General features: G+C 40.5%; 1 protein-coding gene across 2 annotated transcripts; it reads right to left on the minus strand.

Annotated features, from left to right (window-relative positions):
* Positions 1–3,564: 3,564 nt before the first annotated feature.
* On the minus strand, positions 3,565–17,577 carry naalad2 (N-acetylated alpha-linked acidic dipeptidase 2). Of its 2 annotated transcripts, none has more exons than XM_050066417.1 (20): positions 17,409–17,577; positions 16,667–16,778; positions 15,412–15,598; positions 13,691–13,792; positions 13,458–13,583; positions 13,060–13,140; positions 12,666–12,771; positions 12,490–12,583; positions 11,092–11,187; positions 10,335–10,420; positions 9,916–10,035; positions 8,671–8,753; positions 8,527–8,590; positions 8,353–8,420; positions 8,115–8,206; positions 7,171–7,261; positions 6,347–6,611; positions 6,161–6,242; positions 4,926–5,018; positions 3,565–3,993 (listed from the first exon to the last, which is right to left on the minus strand). In XM_050066417.1, the coding sequence occupies exons 1-20, from the start codon at positions 17,488–17,490 to the stop codon at positions 3,804–3,806; spliced, it is 2,220 nt and encodes a 739-aa protein (XP_049922374.1). In that variant the 5' UTR covers positions 17,491–17,577; the 3' UTR covers positions 3,565–3,803. The 2 variants fall into 2 exon arrangements, with proteins under 2 accessions (XP_049922374.1, XP_049922366.1); XM_050066409.1 differs by having other exon boundaries at positions 13,458–13,610; positions 17,409–17,576.
* Between the last annotated feature and the right edge of the window lie 445 nt (positions 17,578–18,022).

Consider the following 18,022-nt stretch of genomic DNA (forward strand, 5'->3'; position numbering starts at 1 on the left):
CAGACATTGATGAAAGGGAGCACAACAGACCTTGAGCAGCTAACGTTAAGTTAATACCAATCATGCCCTCGTTTTTACACAACAAATGTAGCTACTACTAGCTAGTACTGCTAGTGCTATGTGCCGAACAGAATTTCGTTGTACAATGTACAATGACAATAAAGTTGTCTAATTCTAATAATTAAAAGACTCGTTCCCTTACCGCTCTTTCTCTTAGTCGTGCGTGTATTGTTTGCATTCTTCTCTTTGTCTTCTCCGTTGTCTTCTTCCTCTTCGGCGAATAATACACACACACAGACCAACTTCCGGTATGGACTTCCGGTATGGATTGGATATATGGTGGCGCCCATGTCTGCAGCTGGGTCCCTCTCTCTTTTTTGGAAATCAAAATATGGTCACCCTAATCTATACCCCATACAACCCCACTTAAAAAATCCGAACCATACCTTATGTGATAAATGTTGTTTTTTTTTAGTATGTTTTCTTTCTCTCTCTTCTCTCTCTCTGCCTCTGTCTGCCCCCAGAGGACCTGCAGTCTGATGCCAGACCTCCTTACTCCTTACCAGAGCCCAGCTACGTGGAGGCACCATGTAAAAAACACCAGAGGCATGCAGACATGACAACACGCCCACACTCATCATAACACGCATTCACACTCTACCTCTCTCACATGTTCTGACATATACTCCCTCATACAATATGTCTAAATACTCAGCAGTATATGTCTCTGATTGTTTCAAGTGAACATCTGTTTGGTGCTGAACAGAAGATCAGCTTATGGGGGGGTGATCAAACATCTTGCTTTACAGTAGTAGTAAAACCATTTTCTTAGATAAAAGGTATGGTTGAAGAAAAGATGATAAGACACCATATTTAGAATTTGAAAGGTCATGACTCTGGCACCCTCCCGTGGCAGTATGAAATAAAAACACTCAGAGATAACAATGCACTCCATGCTCAAGGATGGCCCGTGAGCATTGTGTATGTCATATCCAGTTCTCTTATTCCTGGACTTCATTCCTTCATGAACCAGTAAAAACAGTTAATGTTTTAATCCTGAAACTAAAGAGAAAAAAAAAACTGAAGAAGCACAAGAGACAGCTGCAGTACTCAGACAATACCTGCATAGTAGGTTATGTATAATTAATAAATGTTTCCTAACTCTAAAGACTAAAATTATAAACTGTATTTCCTTAAGCAAAAAGCTGGTTTAATGTAGGTTTATTGTTACAATCTGTTGTAGTTGTTGGTGTGCATAAAATCACTGTGGACCTTTAAGAAAATTAAGGAATGAAAATCGTTTAAAAAAAAGCAACAGTATGGATGTAAATGACTTTTCACTTTTTTTTTCTACAACACATCCTCACTCCGACCTCGTCACATATTGATGTGCTTGGTCATGGACTTTCCGCATCCACATACGATGTGCAAGATGCTCTGGGTGCATTGGGTGATGACGTTCTGGGACACCGTGTCAAGTTCTGCCTGTTACATGCAGTCTCTTTCAAAACAAAACACTGTGAACTGACGTTTTTTTTTTTTTTTCCTTTTTCAGTTTGGCCGGGGAGGCCTGGGGCTTGGCTCAGGTAAACCGGTATGGAATACAGCAGGTCTCAAAGATAAAAGGAAGCTGGTTGTGGAACAGATACGCAGACAGGAGGAGATAGTAAGGGGTGTAAAGGTAGTGGCCCATGCTAAACAGGGACAGTGGTTGAATTGGGAAAGTGTAGAGAAGAGGAAGCTTAGTTGGAGGGACCTGTGGAGTATGGAGGAGAATCGTATTAGATTCCTGGTAGGGGCTACATACGATGTGTTACCAACCCCCCAGAACCTAAAACTGTGGGTAAATGAGGACCCATCATGCCCATTGTGTTCATGTACCGCAACCTTAAAGCATATTTTGTCAGGCTGTAAAGTTAGCTTGTCACAAGGCCGATATACATGGCGACATAACCAGGTGTTGAATTGTTTAGCTGCAGGAATCGAAGGGAAACGAAGACAGGTGAATTCAGAAGGTGTTAAGGATAGGAGTCTAGCAATTCAGTTTGTCCGTGAGGGAGGGAAATACAGAAGGGATAAGTTAGTAAGGAGGCAAGGGTGTGGTGCTAGTGATTGGGAAATGCAAGTAGATTTAGGGGGAAAGCTTGTTGTTCCCCAGGAAATAGTTTGTACCAAGCAGAGGCCTGACATAGTGTTGTGGTCATTGAGTAGTAGGATAGTTTATTTCATTGAGCTGACAGTTCCTTGGGAAGACTCAGTGGAAGAAGCCTATGAAAGAAAAAGCTTAGATATGCAGACTTAGGAGCAGAAGCTGAGCAGCCAGGATGGAAAACTAGGATTTGTCCAGTGGAAGTGGGGTGTAGGGGATTCATAGCAAGATCAGCTGTCTCGCTTCTGCGGGAACTCGGAGTGCAGGGACAGAGTTTGAGGAAGACAGTGAAGGAAATGTCAGATGAAGCAGTAAGAACCAGCCAGTTTATCTGTTACAGAAGAAATAATGTCAGTTGGGGGCCAGCAGGGGGAACTACTAAGCAGGGTACATAACTCCTTGAGATCAGGTGGAGAGATCCACTTCCTCTCAGGAGGAAATCCAGGAAGAGGAAGTATTTAAGTGCGGGAGTGGCCTATTTGAGTCCCTTTTGTTTGAGACCCTGCTGCAAGGTGAGTGTGCTTGCTGATCCTGTAAGTTTATTTAGCTCCTTTAACTTTAGCTTATATTGTAGTTATGCTATGTAGCGTGTGAAACAGAGTATGGTAAATGTGCTAGGAAAGGTAGTATCAGCCCTGTTTCTACCTGGAGCTCGCATGTACGGAGCCTGGGTTTGGTGGAAGGTGGCAGTGCTGTTTGGGCTGAGAAAGCCATGTGTATGTAAGGTAAAGGAGGTTATTGGGTTGGTGTGGAGAGCAGTGAGACCTGGCATTAGGGGAGTGTCTCTGGGACGCCAGAGATCACTATCTAGCCTCCTGGAGGTGTCGTGGGACCAACTAGATGAAACACCGGTAAAAGGAGGTTCCCACCCGATGACCCCAAAGACGTGTTAGTTATCACTGCTCACTGGTCTGTATAGTTAAGCCTTGCCATAATAGCTTATCATAGGGCTTAGGAGGTTATTCACTAAGTGCTGATCCTTTTCTAGAGCACAAACTTCTTGTGTTTATTTGAATTCCTTCATCAACAAACACACATGGTTGGGTTTAGGCAACAAAAGACACGTGGTTAGGTTTAGGAAAAAAGAACAGGGTTGGGCTTTAGAATCCTACGGACACAAACACAGATCTCTCGAGTGAAAGTCGATGTTTGTTGAACTCACCGTTAAACTGTAACAGCAACCTGCCACGTATTACGCTGATGTTAAAGGACGCCTTTTTTTGTTGGTGTCTGATGCCGTAAGTCACTGCCCAAGTGTCGGATTTTAACGACTTCGGAGTGAGACCGGGCTCTTTTCTCAGACCAACATGGTCAGGATATTAGCTGTTTTCTGCCCACATGTACAAAATGTACAAAAAAACAAGACTTGGCAAAAAAGAAAACAAACAAACAAAAAAAACAACAACCAACCAAATAAACACAAAACATGACTTTATTGTAGACACATAAATCAGAAGGTGCAATGGTGATGGCGCTCAGAGAGTCACTGTATCACTGAGCTTCGGATGTTTCTGGAACTTGACTGATTCAGAAAACAGTAATTGTCCATCTCTGTGTGTTGCAGGAGGCAGTGTATTCCTTCTCTTCACAGTCTGGTGTTTTAACACAATTGTCAATAGATAGCTCCATCACACGGCTTTAAACTGTGCCTTATTCACGCAGGTGGTGTTAGTGTCATGGCAGCAGCATGAACAGTGAATGCTGCGATGCTGATCTGATGCTTGACTTCCTCCCAGGCCTTCTGTGGATTGGCTGAGTTCTCGATGTCAAACAATGCATCAAAGATCCCGGGGAAAGACTCTCCTGCGTATTTATTATGGCTGCTGGGAGCGAAAATAACATGCCTGAAACAGAGAAGAGGGGGAAGTGGCACGTCAAGGAATGAGGTATTACAGATGTAACATTTGTGTGGTATTTCCTAACAAGAGGGTAGGAGTAAAGGCACTCCTCAGGTATTCATGATGGTCAACTGATTTCTAAAATATTTTTAATTAAACCTGCAAACAGTCATACACGCAGACCTAACAGAGTATGCAGTAGCAATTATGCAGGATGGTCCTTGTCTAGATCAAAAACTTAAAACCCATCTTAGATATGTTTGTGCAAGCAGTGTAAGAATTTCAGTTACGGTCAAACTTATGTGACATGTTTGGGACCCAATTAGGATACTGCAATGAGTAATTATCACTATTTAAGATATAATTGGGGGTGGGGGGGTTGGCACTGTATACCTCAGTGAATTTTCAGAAAGGTATGAAAAAACAGACACTGGCCAAGCCTTGTAAGAGCAATCTGTAGCAAACAAGCCAGGTCATGGAAAAGTATGAAAAACAATCTTGAAAGGGTTTGAAAATGCAACATTAAATATATCAGATGATGATAACACAATGAATTTGTGCCATTATTTTATTTTTTTCCAGTGTTTTGCTGGAGAATCGTGGTCTTTATCTTCACCTCTCATATGATAAACAAGCCCTTCCCTGCAAAAACTAGACCTGCTGATAAGACAAGGATGGACTATGCTTAAATTAAAACTAAATAGAATAGTGTGAGAGAGATAATGGACAGTCAACAGAGCCATTGTTAATGTTTTTAGTATCACATGTAAAGACATGCAGGTAGATTGATCATTCAAAGTCAAATGCTGAGAACAGTGCCCTTTAGTGGTCATAGTGCTCAAGTGCACAAGTGCTTGACTGGTAGATGAACTCTTGAAAAAGCATGTACAACAAATATCAATCGATTGTTTGATTGTGTGATTGTTGGTGTGACTAACCTGTAGAAGGGTCTGCCAGGTAAGCCCAGGGGGTCTATGAAGGCTCTCTCCAGATACATGAGCTGATCATTCATGATGCGAACCTGCAGAGGACTGATACACACATGCGCATTAAACGCCACTTACACACTTCACCAAATTAGGCAAATTTATCAGTACACACGCACAAACAATTCAACATAATTTTTCTTCTATACAGTCTATTTTTAGGATCCCTATGATGTTCAGTTGCTTTTGAAACCGTCATAGAAGCTTCAGTATTTGATGACCTGGGAATAAGACTCTAAAAAAATAAACAAATAAATAAATTGTTTTTAATATTCTGCCCTCCACATGTATCAAAATTCAACGGACACCTCTCAATATTATGTAATCCACCTTTAAAGGAATACTTCACCTACAAAATGACCATTTGTAAAATCAGTTAGTCATGCCGTGTTACCTTGAATTTGTGAAGTAAACATTTCTCTGGTATACCTGCGCGAAAAACAGGAAATAATTGATTTATTGGTTGATTGGGGGCCGCGTTAACAACAGCAAAACTATCTCAAAACGTCCATTTAAAAACTCTCACACAACTCGTGCAGTATAATCCAAGTCTCCTTTATGCAGTCGTATGCTCAGTGCTTCCCAAACACATGCATTTTCACTGAAAAAAATCTGTCAGTTTTGGAGTCTGGTTTTGCAGGGAATAAAGATAAATAAAGATAAAGATAGGTTTAGTTTTAAATAGCACCGTGTCAGAGAACATGCATGTGTTTGGAAAGTACTGAGCATTCAAATGCATAAATGAGACTTGGATTAAACTGCACGAGTTGTGTGAGAGTTTCTAAAAAGATTTTTTGATATAGTTTTGCTGTTGTTAAATGTGGTCTCCAATCGATCAATAAATCAGTATGTTCGCTGTCTCCCGTGGAGGCATGTGAGAAAAAAACATGACGAACTGACATACAAATGGTCATTTTGTGGGTGAAGTATTCCTTTAACTGTGACCTCATTAATAAACATCTAGCTAAATGTACATATTTCTGACATTGTAAACAAAAACTGAACATTATAAACTTCATAACAGCAGAATTCATGGCAGAGCTGTTGTACTGGATTGCAACAGATTACCCATGTGTACCTAGTAGAGTACTGAGTGTACATTTCAAATAAACAAGAGCATGCACACCAACATATTTCAGCCTTTGTTTGGACAGCTGAAATATACGAAATGTTAAACACACTCTTACTCTGCTTTGTTGAGAGTCTGTAGGCGCTCATGGAAGTCCCTGGCTGCAACAGTGAAGTTCTCCGCAGCAGAAAACAAGGACGCTACAAAATATAGAAAAAAATAATGCAGAGAAAATCTTGGAAAAGTTAGTTAGTTGGCTCACATATTTAACAATACTTAAACTTCATATTTAAATAGCACTCACCAAACGACACCTCGTACATTTTCATCTCCTCTGGGTGTCTCTGTGCCAGCTGCGCGATGCTCTCTGCGTACTTCCTCAGTGAGTCTGCATACTGGTTGACGTCGAGAGGAAGGAGCTGGGAATCGGCCAATAGGAAGATGAGCCCGCCTCTCACCTGGGCCACCGCCCGAAGCCTCTTGAAGGAGGGGTCGTAAAACTTCTCCACTATCTCGAAGGTTTCATACACACTGTGATAGACTGGATAACTGCTGTACCGCTCCGTTTTCTGAACGCACAGAGGACATTTTCCTTAGTTACGACGGCACCTTGGAGGCTTTCAGTTAACTTTACGGTACCCTTCTTTCTGCTTCTGCTCAAACCTTAACTCAGCCTTTAAGACAGACATGACTTCAGATTATGCTTAGTGAAACTACAATTGAAATTTGACACAGCGACTTTATCCCCAGTTACACAAACAACTTGTTCAAATCCAAAATTTCATCCTTAGCACAACGTAGTACAGATAGATCAAACACAGACAGGGATAAAGTCACACAGACAAAGCAGAGTAGATATCACACTGACGCTGCAAACACGTACAAGACAAAAACCTGCACTGAAGAGAAAAAGAAGAAAAAAAGAGTACAAATATTAAACTAACAAACATGTTGTCCTCATATGCACAGGCTTGCATATGATTGAAATTCACAAAGAGGAAAAATTCATCATCCTGATAGAACAGTTGTACGCACAATACAAACAGAGACACAAAGTTATAGAAACACAGAAATATATGTTAATATTAATGTTTAGATAAACCTGTAAGTAAGTGGAGTGTGTCTCACCTTGTTCTTGGTGTATCTGGCTCTGCCTGAAGCAATTCCCAGACGGATAAAATAGGCCTCAAAATCACTGCCTGACCCGAGTTTACTGATCCTACACGACACCAGAGTGGAGGACAAACTGATTTAGTGATTTGTTACATTAGTTTCATGATTATTTGATTGATTATCTTCCAAAGTATTCGTTCAAAAATTGTTATAACCCAACACAAGTCTCACACAGTGACACGAAATACTACACCCACCAAGTCTCATTTACCCAGCTCATTAATCAGTACTTCCCAAACAGACAGCCCCCTCCGGCAGGGAACTGAACTGAAAATAAAACTTGTTGGTGCTCTCTTTAAAGTCAGACTCCATTGACAAAACAGTTATTTTACCTTGCTGAGCACATCAGCTGCTGATCTGCAGCCTCAACTGGTAGTTTGTGTTATTGTGTCACTTTGGTGTTTCACAGGGTCAGTTCAGATTTTGCAAACTCACACAATAACACAAACAACCACATAACTGGAGAAATGAGACTTGGGTTATACTGCATGAGATGTGTGAGAGTTTGTATGCAGATGTTTTGATATAGGTTTGCTGTTCTTAATCGTGATCATGATGGCATGTGAGAAAAATATGTTTTCCTCACAAATTCAGCCTAAGACAGGGCGTGTAATTGATAAACATATGATCAGTTGGGGGTGAAGTATTCCTTTCGGGCTTGTCAATAGTCTGTATACATCTTTGCATTGTAAATCAAAACTGAAACATTTCTCTAACAGTTGCATTGAAGAATTATTAATCCTCCAATTGTTTTGTCCTCTGCTAACTTCTGATTGCAGCATTGCTCTTGTGGCGTCCTACATTTTCTTTTCCTTGAACCTTGTGTATTTTACTGTTGTTGTAGTTAATCTGTTCATTTGTGCACACCCTGGCCCTGACCAGATCAAGCAACTTTGTACCTGGGTGCATCGCGGTCATTCGTCCAGTTGTCCCTCTTGTGCCAACTCTCGTACAGAGACACTCCCTCCTCTCCTTCCTCTGGACTAGCTATCTACATACACAACACAGAAAGAAAGAGAAAGAGATAAAGCAGAGAGAAAGACAGGAATACAGCATAAGAGTGAACATGGAAGACAAAAATAATTTTCTTAAATCAATTTGATGTACCATTTCTTTTGCATGTATATGTCTGCTCACCTGCTTGGTAAGGTCATACACCAAAGTGTTTAGAGACGGAGTGCAGTCAACCCTCAGTGTGTACATGCCTAGCATTCAAATAGATCCACACATGAGCAATGTCAAAACAGATTCAGTCACAACACTGTCTATAATTTATTAGGAGTACTGAGCAGCGCACACAATCACGCTCACCCTCGATGGCAGAGTCAGCGTTGATGTAGGCAATAGCTCTCTCCTGCAGCAGCTTGGCATTATCCTGTTGAGAAGGACCGAGTGTGGTCAGTGTGTGTGTGTGTGTGTGTGTGTGCAAAGGTGTATGAGTTGGTGTATGAGTACCTCTGCCCATTCTGTAGATCCCTGCAGTCCAAACTCCTCTGCATCCCAGCTGGCAAATATTAAAGTCCTTCTAGGCCTCCAGCCTGTACACACAGACACACACAGATACACACACCTTCTCAACTTTGTAGCATTGTAGCATGTGTAACCAACCTTTCTGAGGACTGCACAGCATTTAACTAGAAAAGTGCACTCAGTAGAGAGCATCGCTGCCTGAGCGGATCGCTGTAACTCTGGCCAATTCTTATATTTCCAGCAGATGTGCAACACTATTCAGAAGTGTCCCAGATGATACTAAAAATACACACATTGTCTATTTTTAATGGAGCTGCAGCACATTGCACAGGGCAGATCAATGTCTCCTGCTAAAAGGCACTTTAGGTGAAATAAAGATAGCCTACGCTGTAATTATGAGAATCAACGTATTTCCAATGACTAAAATTACACCAAAAATCTTTGATCCATGTTGTTCATAGCTGGACTGCTAGCTCTGTCTGAAAGCTGCAGCACAACAAAGTAGAAAAGAACAATAGACTCAATTAAATCAGACCGAGAAAAGAAAACATCTAGCTACATAGCCTACTTAATTTCTTATGGTAGAAGGACAAATATCAAGAAAAAATGACAACTCAACAAAATTTGCAAGTCTACAAAATCGGGCGGGCAAATCGCCCCACTGCCGAAACACTTCTGGTGTGGTATGATGCTGTGCAGTGGACAGAACAAAACCGGGTCAAAATTGGGGACTAATTTATTTCATGTCCTCCTTAGCTTTCTTGGATCATAAGGTATCGGGTATGGAATTAATCTGCAGATGCTCTGGTACAAAATGAAACTAAACTTTTCAATGGATGTCAGTTTTTGAGCCTTGACGAAGACCAGAATGTGTCCTGCAACAGACGGTAAGGCTGGTTGTTTTTAGACGAGCTGATTTCCAGAAAACTTGTGGAGTGAAGAGTCAGCAGTCAATGATGATATAAAACAGCCAATACATTTTTTTTAAGCAATCGCGAATCACTGCATACGTGAAAGATCCTTGAGCATACAGTCATAACTGTACACACAAAATATTAGGCTGATAGGTCCAGTAGTTTGTAAGATGAGGTGATAAAAGACGTATATACACACACACGATCAAACGCATGATGTCCTCCTGGCTTATGCCACACTCACACACACGCACATACTGAGACTACTGTCTATTGAGACCATCACTCACACGCTCATACACTTACAGAGAAGTACCTTTACTGAGCAGCTTGCCAGCGCTCCTGACAGTTTCATGAACCACAGCAGCTCCTGACATGGGGTCAATTCCTCCAAACACCCAGGCATCCCGGTGCCCTCCCAGAATCACATACCTGTCTACACACACACACACACACACACACACACACACACACACATACGCACAATTTGTATTGTATACAGTGTTTATTCTTTATAATATACAAATGCTACCAAATTGCTCATTCTATCACAGAACCTCTTACCTAAGAGCCTGAGATGCATTTAAATTAGTTTGTCTTTCTATTCTAACATTTTATCATGATTATTTTAGTGTCAGTGTCCATGTTGGCATCATTAGTGTTATTCACATGTGTGTACAATGTTGCTGAAAGCTTTAGTGAAGTGTTAGAGCAGCTTAGGTTGCAGTTCTGTACCTGGCTCCAGAGCTCCTCTTATCCTGCCAATGACGTTGTAGATTCTGGTTACCTGGTTGTTTGTGTGGATGTTCATACGCACCTTCCTAAGACAGACAGATTGAGGAAGGGTTAATACGCACAGGGGAGAAAGAGATACAGCAACAAACAAAGAGCCAGAGGAGAAGCAGATCAACAGTAACTTTTAACAGGAAATGAGAACGTAAGCAGAATTTATGAACAGGAAACATGCACATAATACAAATGTTTTCCATTTGTTTTTACAATGCACAGCACCGTAATAAAAACATTTACTTTGTTTATCTCTCAAAAATCAGTTCTAAAGAAACAGGGTTGTAGAATAATACATACATTTGTTGTTATGGTGGCTTTTGCTCCAAAAATTCACAAAACCTTCACCACAGTTCAAAAGCACGAAATGCCCCAGTTACTTGTACGTCCTTAATTTGTGCAGCTTGTTTGTGTGTGGATGTGTTATTTATGTCCCTCACAAATAGGGGGTACAAGGGCCTCTATTGTATGTCCGCTGGCTACATGCCACTGGGTCATTAAAGCGGAGCAAGAGACAATTCAAACAGTAAAACCACTAAGGAGTGAGGACAGCAGTGAAGCAGGAGAGGAGAGACTGTCAACTGGTGAGGAAAGAGTTTTATTATTAAAAAAAATAGGTGGATGGGAGAATCATGTTATCACGGGGTGAAGTGGACACAAGTGATCACTGTGACACTGGACATAAAAGCTTAATGTGAGCACTTACTGGCTCTTGAAGTCATCCGTAAAGCCTGGACCAATCCTGTAGGAGACATTCAGAGCACCTTTCCAGTTGTTGGGTGGAATCTGTCCTCCCATGTTCCTGTTGAATGGTAAATAATTCACATACTGTGGAAATAATAGCTGCTCATTTCATTTAGGGACATCATGAACAATTTAGTTTCTTGCCCTAAATTCAAGATTTAAATTAAAAAGTTTTTAGCCAATCTAGTGTCTGCCTGTCGGTTGATCCATGCTGAATTATGGAATGGACGGATTTGTATAGCACCTTCCTTCAAAGCACTTTTACATCACATAGTCACATTTACACATTCACACACACTGGTGGCCGAGGCTCAGTATAGACATTCACACACACTCACACAGCAAGCAGTTTGGGGTCCAGCATCTTGCCCAAGGATCCTTTGACATGTGAATCGGAATAGCTGGGGACTGAAATACAGATCCACCGATTTTTGCTCACTCTACATCCTGAGCCAAAGCCACCTGAATATCTCAATAGCTATTGGATAGATTGCCATGAAAATTTGCAAATACATTCATGCCCCCCTTTAGCCTCCTCACTTTTCATCTAGCACCACCATGACCAAATACTTTTAGAACTATACTGAACAGCTGTACTTAGTGTCTTGTGCTAGTTACCAAATGTTAGCATGCTAACACATTAAACTAAGGTGAATGCTACCTCATCATCGCCAGTGTTACCATTATTATTGTGTGCATGTTAGCACCCTGACACATCAATCAGACAGTCAGCTGTCGGTCAGTGTTGGGCCGTCAGTGAGCATTTGTCACCCTAGGTCTTGTGGTGTGCCACTAGTCAGCCCTTATTGTTTGTTTTTTTTAAGCTAATTCAGCACATTGAATTGGCATCGGAAGACTTCAGAGCCTGTCAGTGAATTTAAATCTCTCTGATGGGCTGTTCAGCTCAGTGCACGAGATGAGAAACCAAAGTGAGGAAAGTAAACAAAAAAGCATAAGTCAAGATGGTGTGAGATCGAGACAAACTTGTTAGATCATTGGCCATTGAGCTCTTTAGCAGAAACGGTTTGTAATGGTTTGTGTTATTGTTTGCTAGCTCAAGCCGAATGTAATTTGTTCCTTCAACATCGGGTAGTGTTGTTAATGTGCTAACTGGCTAACCATTGTCTTGAATCCATCCTCTCGATTTTCTGATTCCCCGTTTTGAATGACAAACAGCCTACAGACTAACGTCATTCTAGTTGGCTGTTGGTGGTAGTCTTTGCAGTGTGTTCAAGTGCAACTTTTTGGCGGAGAGATGTCAGGTTCGCAATTCTTTTTCAAATAGCACTGCTGTGAATGACTGCATTTCGGATCGCGGAAAAGTGGAAAAGAAAAGAAAAGAAAAGAGACATTTATTTACTTCAGCAGGTGAATTGCATCATGGAAGCCAACTGGATGCACAGGAATCTTGGGAAGACCTACTCCATCCTCCAGGCTGAATCTATACGTGTATTCTATAAGAGAGCAGGTATAAACTCACACACATGTATAAACTCCTTCAGGCTTTAACGCACATCATACACATAGAGAACACACCTTTAGCAGGGTAGCCTGGAGTGAGAGGGTCTCCTGCTCCATTCAAGTTGAGAACATTTCCTCTCTGAGCTCCTCCACCAGGTAGGTTCCAGCCATCAGGGTAGGGCTGCACACACGCATATTTAAAACGCTTTATTTGAATCCACAGATTGCAGTGTATCCTGGATTTGAATGTTTCCAGAGATTAGGTCCTGAAGGCTATCTTGTAGAATCTGCTACCATTTCCAATCATGAGCCGGATCATGAATTTATAGTTTTTGTCTGTTTACTCTGCTGATCAAGGCTTGTTTTAAGGCTTGTCAGGTCAGTATCAACCTCTTGGCTGTTACACAAACACAGTTTCATAATCCACACATTAATACAAAAATACTGTGTTTAAAATTATACAGCATACCTGAATTCCAGCAGCCCAGTAATCCGCTGGATCTGAGAACATAATGATCCCCTTTGCTCCAGCTAACATGGCGTTTTTCACCTGGTGGAGCGAAACAGACAGAGGGAAGTGAGTCATTTTGACGGTGTACAAAACATTTTTTATTGCTGTCCTTTTCTTCGCCGTGTGAATCATAAGCTATTAATTGGTTTGACACTGATAAATTGCATTAAATATTATAAGGTATGCAGGGACATATTTTTGAAATGCTGGTATGTAAATGTATTTATCTGCTTTTAAGATGTGAGCTTACAGTATGTTTAACCACAGGTGAAGTCTTTAAATGACAATACTCAGTGACTGACAGAAATCCTTTTACTGGGGTGTTGATGTAGGGTTATGATGAAGGCTTTCCCTACCTTATTGCCTCTAAATATTTTCCCATATCTGATGATGACAATCTTCCCAGTAGCATTGATGCCCATCTCCCTCTCTAACTGGAAAAAGTCTTCTGTCCGACCATAGTTTACATACACCAAATCCCCCTGGAGAGAGACAGAAAGAAGAGGCAACTTTTACAATGGCAATGAAAATGTATTTAAACATTACTGTCCTCCTGTCAGTATGGTTGTTTGTGTGTGCATGTGTGTACCTCAGGTTGTCCTTTGGCAGAGAACGCACTGTATGGAGGCACAATGTCAGAAACATCTTCATAACCCCCTGGAACTGGCTCAGCCAGGGAAGTGTTAAAAACCTGTGAAAGAAGGAAGAGCGCAGACTGAACTAGATGAAATATTGATGAACAACCTTTATTCTCTGTGGTACTAACATCTTTGAACTTTGCAATGTATCCATTGTCAACTCTCAGAGGTGGAGTGTAACTACATTTACTCAAATTGAAGGTGTTCGTACTTTACATGAGATCACATATACTACTTTACACTTCTACCCCACCACATTTTAGAGGGAAATATTTTCCTCCACTGCATTTATGGGACGACGGCTATTTCAGAAGATTTTGGAAATTTTGATTTAAAAAAATATTTTAATTGTTTATTAATCTTTTTTTAAAAATGATTTTCTCAATTAATCAGTTAGTTGTTTGCTCAATAAAATCTCAGAAAATGGTGAAAAATTATGATTAGTGTTTCCTAAAGCACAAGATGACATCCTTAAATTTTTTGTTTTTATCCACAACTCCAAACTATGCCGTTTACTGTTCAAGGAGGAGTAAAGAAACCAGAAAGTATTCACATTTAAGAAGCTGGAATCAGATAATTTTGTCTTTTTTTTCTCTTAAAAATGAAACCAATGAATCAATTATCAAATCTATTAATTCAATAGTTGACAACTAATCGACTGATCCTTGCAGCTCCACTTTTTGACTAATAGCCAATTGGTAGAAAATTAAATGAATTACTATTTTGATAATTGGTTAAGTAACTTTTTCATGCAAAAATGCCAAACTCTCCATGGTTCTTTTATTTTCTGTCTTTCTTTTCTTTTTCTTTTTTTTTTTCGAGCAACATGAAGGTGTCATCATGAACTCTGTATAATTTATTTTCTGCAGTCTGTAACAATTTCCATGATTTTTTTGTAGACACCAGTTGATCCTGTTTTTAGCTGGAGAATGGACTTTCAGTGGTGATTTATTGAATGGTAATCAGCTGAAATGTGTTACAGAATTAGCTGAAATGTAAATCCTGATTGTGTTAAAGTTCCTGAATGCATCTCAGCAGCATGCTGCAGTATGACAGTGCGTTTAACTCTGGTCTGTTCGTGTTTACCTCTGTGCTGTATCATTATCTCTACTCATGAGATACATACAGAGGTTTATCTCACCACAAGGCTATAAAAGGACCTTGGACTTGAATGAACTGTCTTGCAGTGTTGTATAAAGAAGGCCTGTGTGTATCTGTATGATCTCCATTTCCATGCTACAACTTTGTTATCTCCCCAAACGGACTGAGAAATAGTCAAAGGGTTTGGATTGAGTTAGTGTTGTTGTTCATGTGCGTGAGAAAATCACAGCCCCTTTGAAACTGAAAACACCACAGGGGTGAGAGAGTAGATGCATTTCATCAGAGCGTTTGAAGTAATAAAATGGGTTGGTATTTTAACATTTGGCATTTCTTACTGTGAACATAAGTCAAGCAAATGGTTAGTTTAAATAATTTAACTTGCAGCTGTGTAATAAACAGACTCTCACTGCCATCCTAATGCTATAATAGATGGGAGCAGACAGTAATGACAATAATTCACCAGAAACAAGTACAGAGGTTTTTGCAAGACATGTATTTCATAGAGATGTTGAAATTATGTGTTCTTTTCGAAGTATGAGTGTATTCGACCTGATGTGTCCATGTACTGTACCTCACTGCCGAGCTGATCAACAAGCGAGATGTAATTTGGCTGTGATTTGTTGGGGTAAGACAACAGGACGTCATAGGGCACCATCTCCACAGAGTCCAGTCCAAACTCCAGCCACTCTTTCCTGATCTGCTCTGCATATCTCAGATTCTGCTCTGTACCAGCCAGGTGGGGGAGTCGTGTAAATTTCCTGTGGAGAGGATATAATCAGTTAGTCGCGAGGCTACCAGTTGCTTACAAACTAAAAAGCTTGTCTTTTGGCTAGAAGGCACTCAGTTTGAATCCCCAGTATTGCTGATCGATGTTAGAGTCTCCACTTTTTTCCCCTTAAAATTATATTTAAAGAATAAATAAATAAATAAAAGTAAGGTAAAGAAGAACAATACATGCACGTGTCTGATTTAATTTGAAAACATCATGATTCATATGTCTAAAAGCCCCTGTTTTACAAGTGTTTACCGATCACAGGTGCAGGTGTTACTAATGGCATTTACAAACGCTCTCTTCTATTTAAGTGTCCCAGTAAGCCATAACAATGTTAGCTTAGCATGCTAACTTACAATATTTATGACATTTAGTATCATGACATACTATGAAGATAGGTGCAGTAAACCAGTTAACACCAGTTTTCTTCTTTTTGCTCCCTTTAAGCAGCTTTATTTTGGCTGTTTTAATCCAGGCTCTTTCACAGTTGATGTGTGTGTTGTTTTTCGTCATTGTCCAGCTCTCACAGTAGCCTATACACTCAGACATTTTTCCCCACTAGAATCAAAAATAAAGTTCTTTGGGTTTGATCAATGTTTGGCCGCAAAGCATGATTTTGTATCTCACTAACTCACCCAGTCGGGTTGAAGAGGTTAAGTTAGTGCCATTAGTTTTGGTGGCACCAAACCAAACCCTCATACTGTTGAAGTATATAAGTTAGATGCAAACTAAGGGTTTGCATACTGATATACTTTGGTTCCTTGGTTTCTTATTTTAAAGTTTATGTTAATAATTATCTGATGTGCATAGACTAATACAAGTACAGTTGATATTTTGAGTTCCACAGCAACCCTGTTTTTATATGTTATGCATGTGTATAGATATCTAAGGTGAGAGTTGAAAAAACAAAACAAAAAAAAAACAGGTCCGGCCTTCAATTATTTTTGCCAGGAGGGGACAAAGGGGGACCCAGCAATTGTATTAGAGGGGCCATGGTCCCCTCCCCGGGAGTGCCCATGGACAGGACAGGTTCAGTATCAATGGTGCTTTTTACCTGAGATGCTCTTTGATCTGGTCTGGCTGCATTTCGTCCAGAAACTCCCTCAGATACTTGCTGGAATCACTTTTGTTTGCGGTGTTTTGATGTGTGGGCTTTGCAAACCAGCCTACAGCACACACACAGACACATACACACACGCACACACATTACAGACAGTTCAACAACACTAGCCGCTCTCTCAGGAAGACTGTCACCACTGTATGACTTTATGATTTGATACAAAAATGACAAATTGGAGTCTGACAAAGTGGAGGAAACATACAGAACATCTATACAGTCACTCACTGCCCAGTTGTGTTAGATCCTAACAAGCTAGACAAGTTAGAAATGATTTTGGTGGTGGTTATAGACAGCATGTGTTAACCTGCTGTGAGCAGGTAGATGTGAAATGTGTCAGAGCAGTGACAAACTACAGCTCAAACATACAACAACGCACCTTCAAGATTCAACTTAGCAACACTTTGTAGATTTGATGTTCATGGCAGTAATTCTAAAGAAATCAGCTAAAAATGCAGGATTGTATCTCCTTATGCTGTGAGTCTGTTTCTGTTATTTCACCAGCTGCCTGCACATCCATTTATACACTTCTCCTGGTCAATGATCCCATTTTTTCATCGTTAAAACACTGTTGAGTAATAGCCTTTTCATTAACAAACACACGGAGTATAGCAGATATCCCTTGTGGAATATTATATAACTGTCCGGTGTGAGTTTCTGTTGTGTTCACTTATCTTACCTATGATGAAGCCCAGCAAGAACAAAGCTGTCACAAACACAATCCACCCGATCCATCGAATTAACTTGCTCTCCTTTCTCATTTTTGAAGCAGTATGTCCCAAAGGCTTCCACGCACCGACACAAGTGACTCCGCAGTGCACACTGGCAGAGAGAGAGTGAGGTATTTGTTTAAATAGTGCACAGTGGGAGCATGGGAGTGCAAGATAAAGTGAGACAGAGAAAGAGAAGTAGGGAGAGAGGGAGGGGGAGGAGCTGAGTTTTTGTTTCTGTTTCTAGACGCAGCGAGTGAGAAGTTGCAGAGCTTGTCATTGGTAATATGTTTGGCTGATGACTTTCTTGTGCAACTTGTCCATTCATGTGCTGACTCAGCATTACTCAACCCAAGTCTCAATGGCCAAGGATCCACAATCCAGCCAAGAATAAGCTGTATAAGTAACAATTCGGTGCAGAAAGGAATCAAGAGTGAGTCTCTACAGAGTAACACTGAATCAACAGATACCTCCACTCAGATCATGTGTTAACTGCAGTTACATGCTAGAATAAAAAGTGAACGTGCAGTAATGAAAATGATGTATGGTGACCAATTTGCAAAATGAAGGAAAACATGAATAA

Source organism: Epinephelus moara, chromosome 2 (genome assembly GCF_006386435.1).
Source record: "Epinephelus moara isolate mb chromosome 2, YSFRI_EMoa_1.0, whole genome shotgun sequence".
NCBI lineage: Eukaryota > Metazoa > Chordata > Actinopteri > Perciformes > Serranidae > Epinephelus > Epinephelus moara.

Excerpts from the sequence above, each read along its gene's own strand:
- naalad2 (XM_050066409.1), bottom strand. The coding sequence starts at position 17,490 with ATGAGAAAGGAGAGCAAGTTAATTCGATGGATCGGGTGGATTGTGTTT. Across the intron at positions 12,584-12,665 it reads TCCAGGCTACCCTGCTAAAG|AATACACGTATAGATTCAGC; the intron begins GTGTGTTCTCTA and ends GCTCTCTTATAG. Across the intron at positions 3,994-4,925 it reads CCTGGCAGACCCTTCTACAG|GCATGTTATTTTCGCTCCCA; the intron begins GTTAGTCACACC and ends TCTCTGTTTCAG.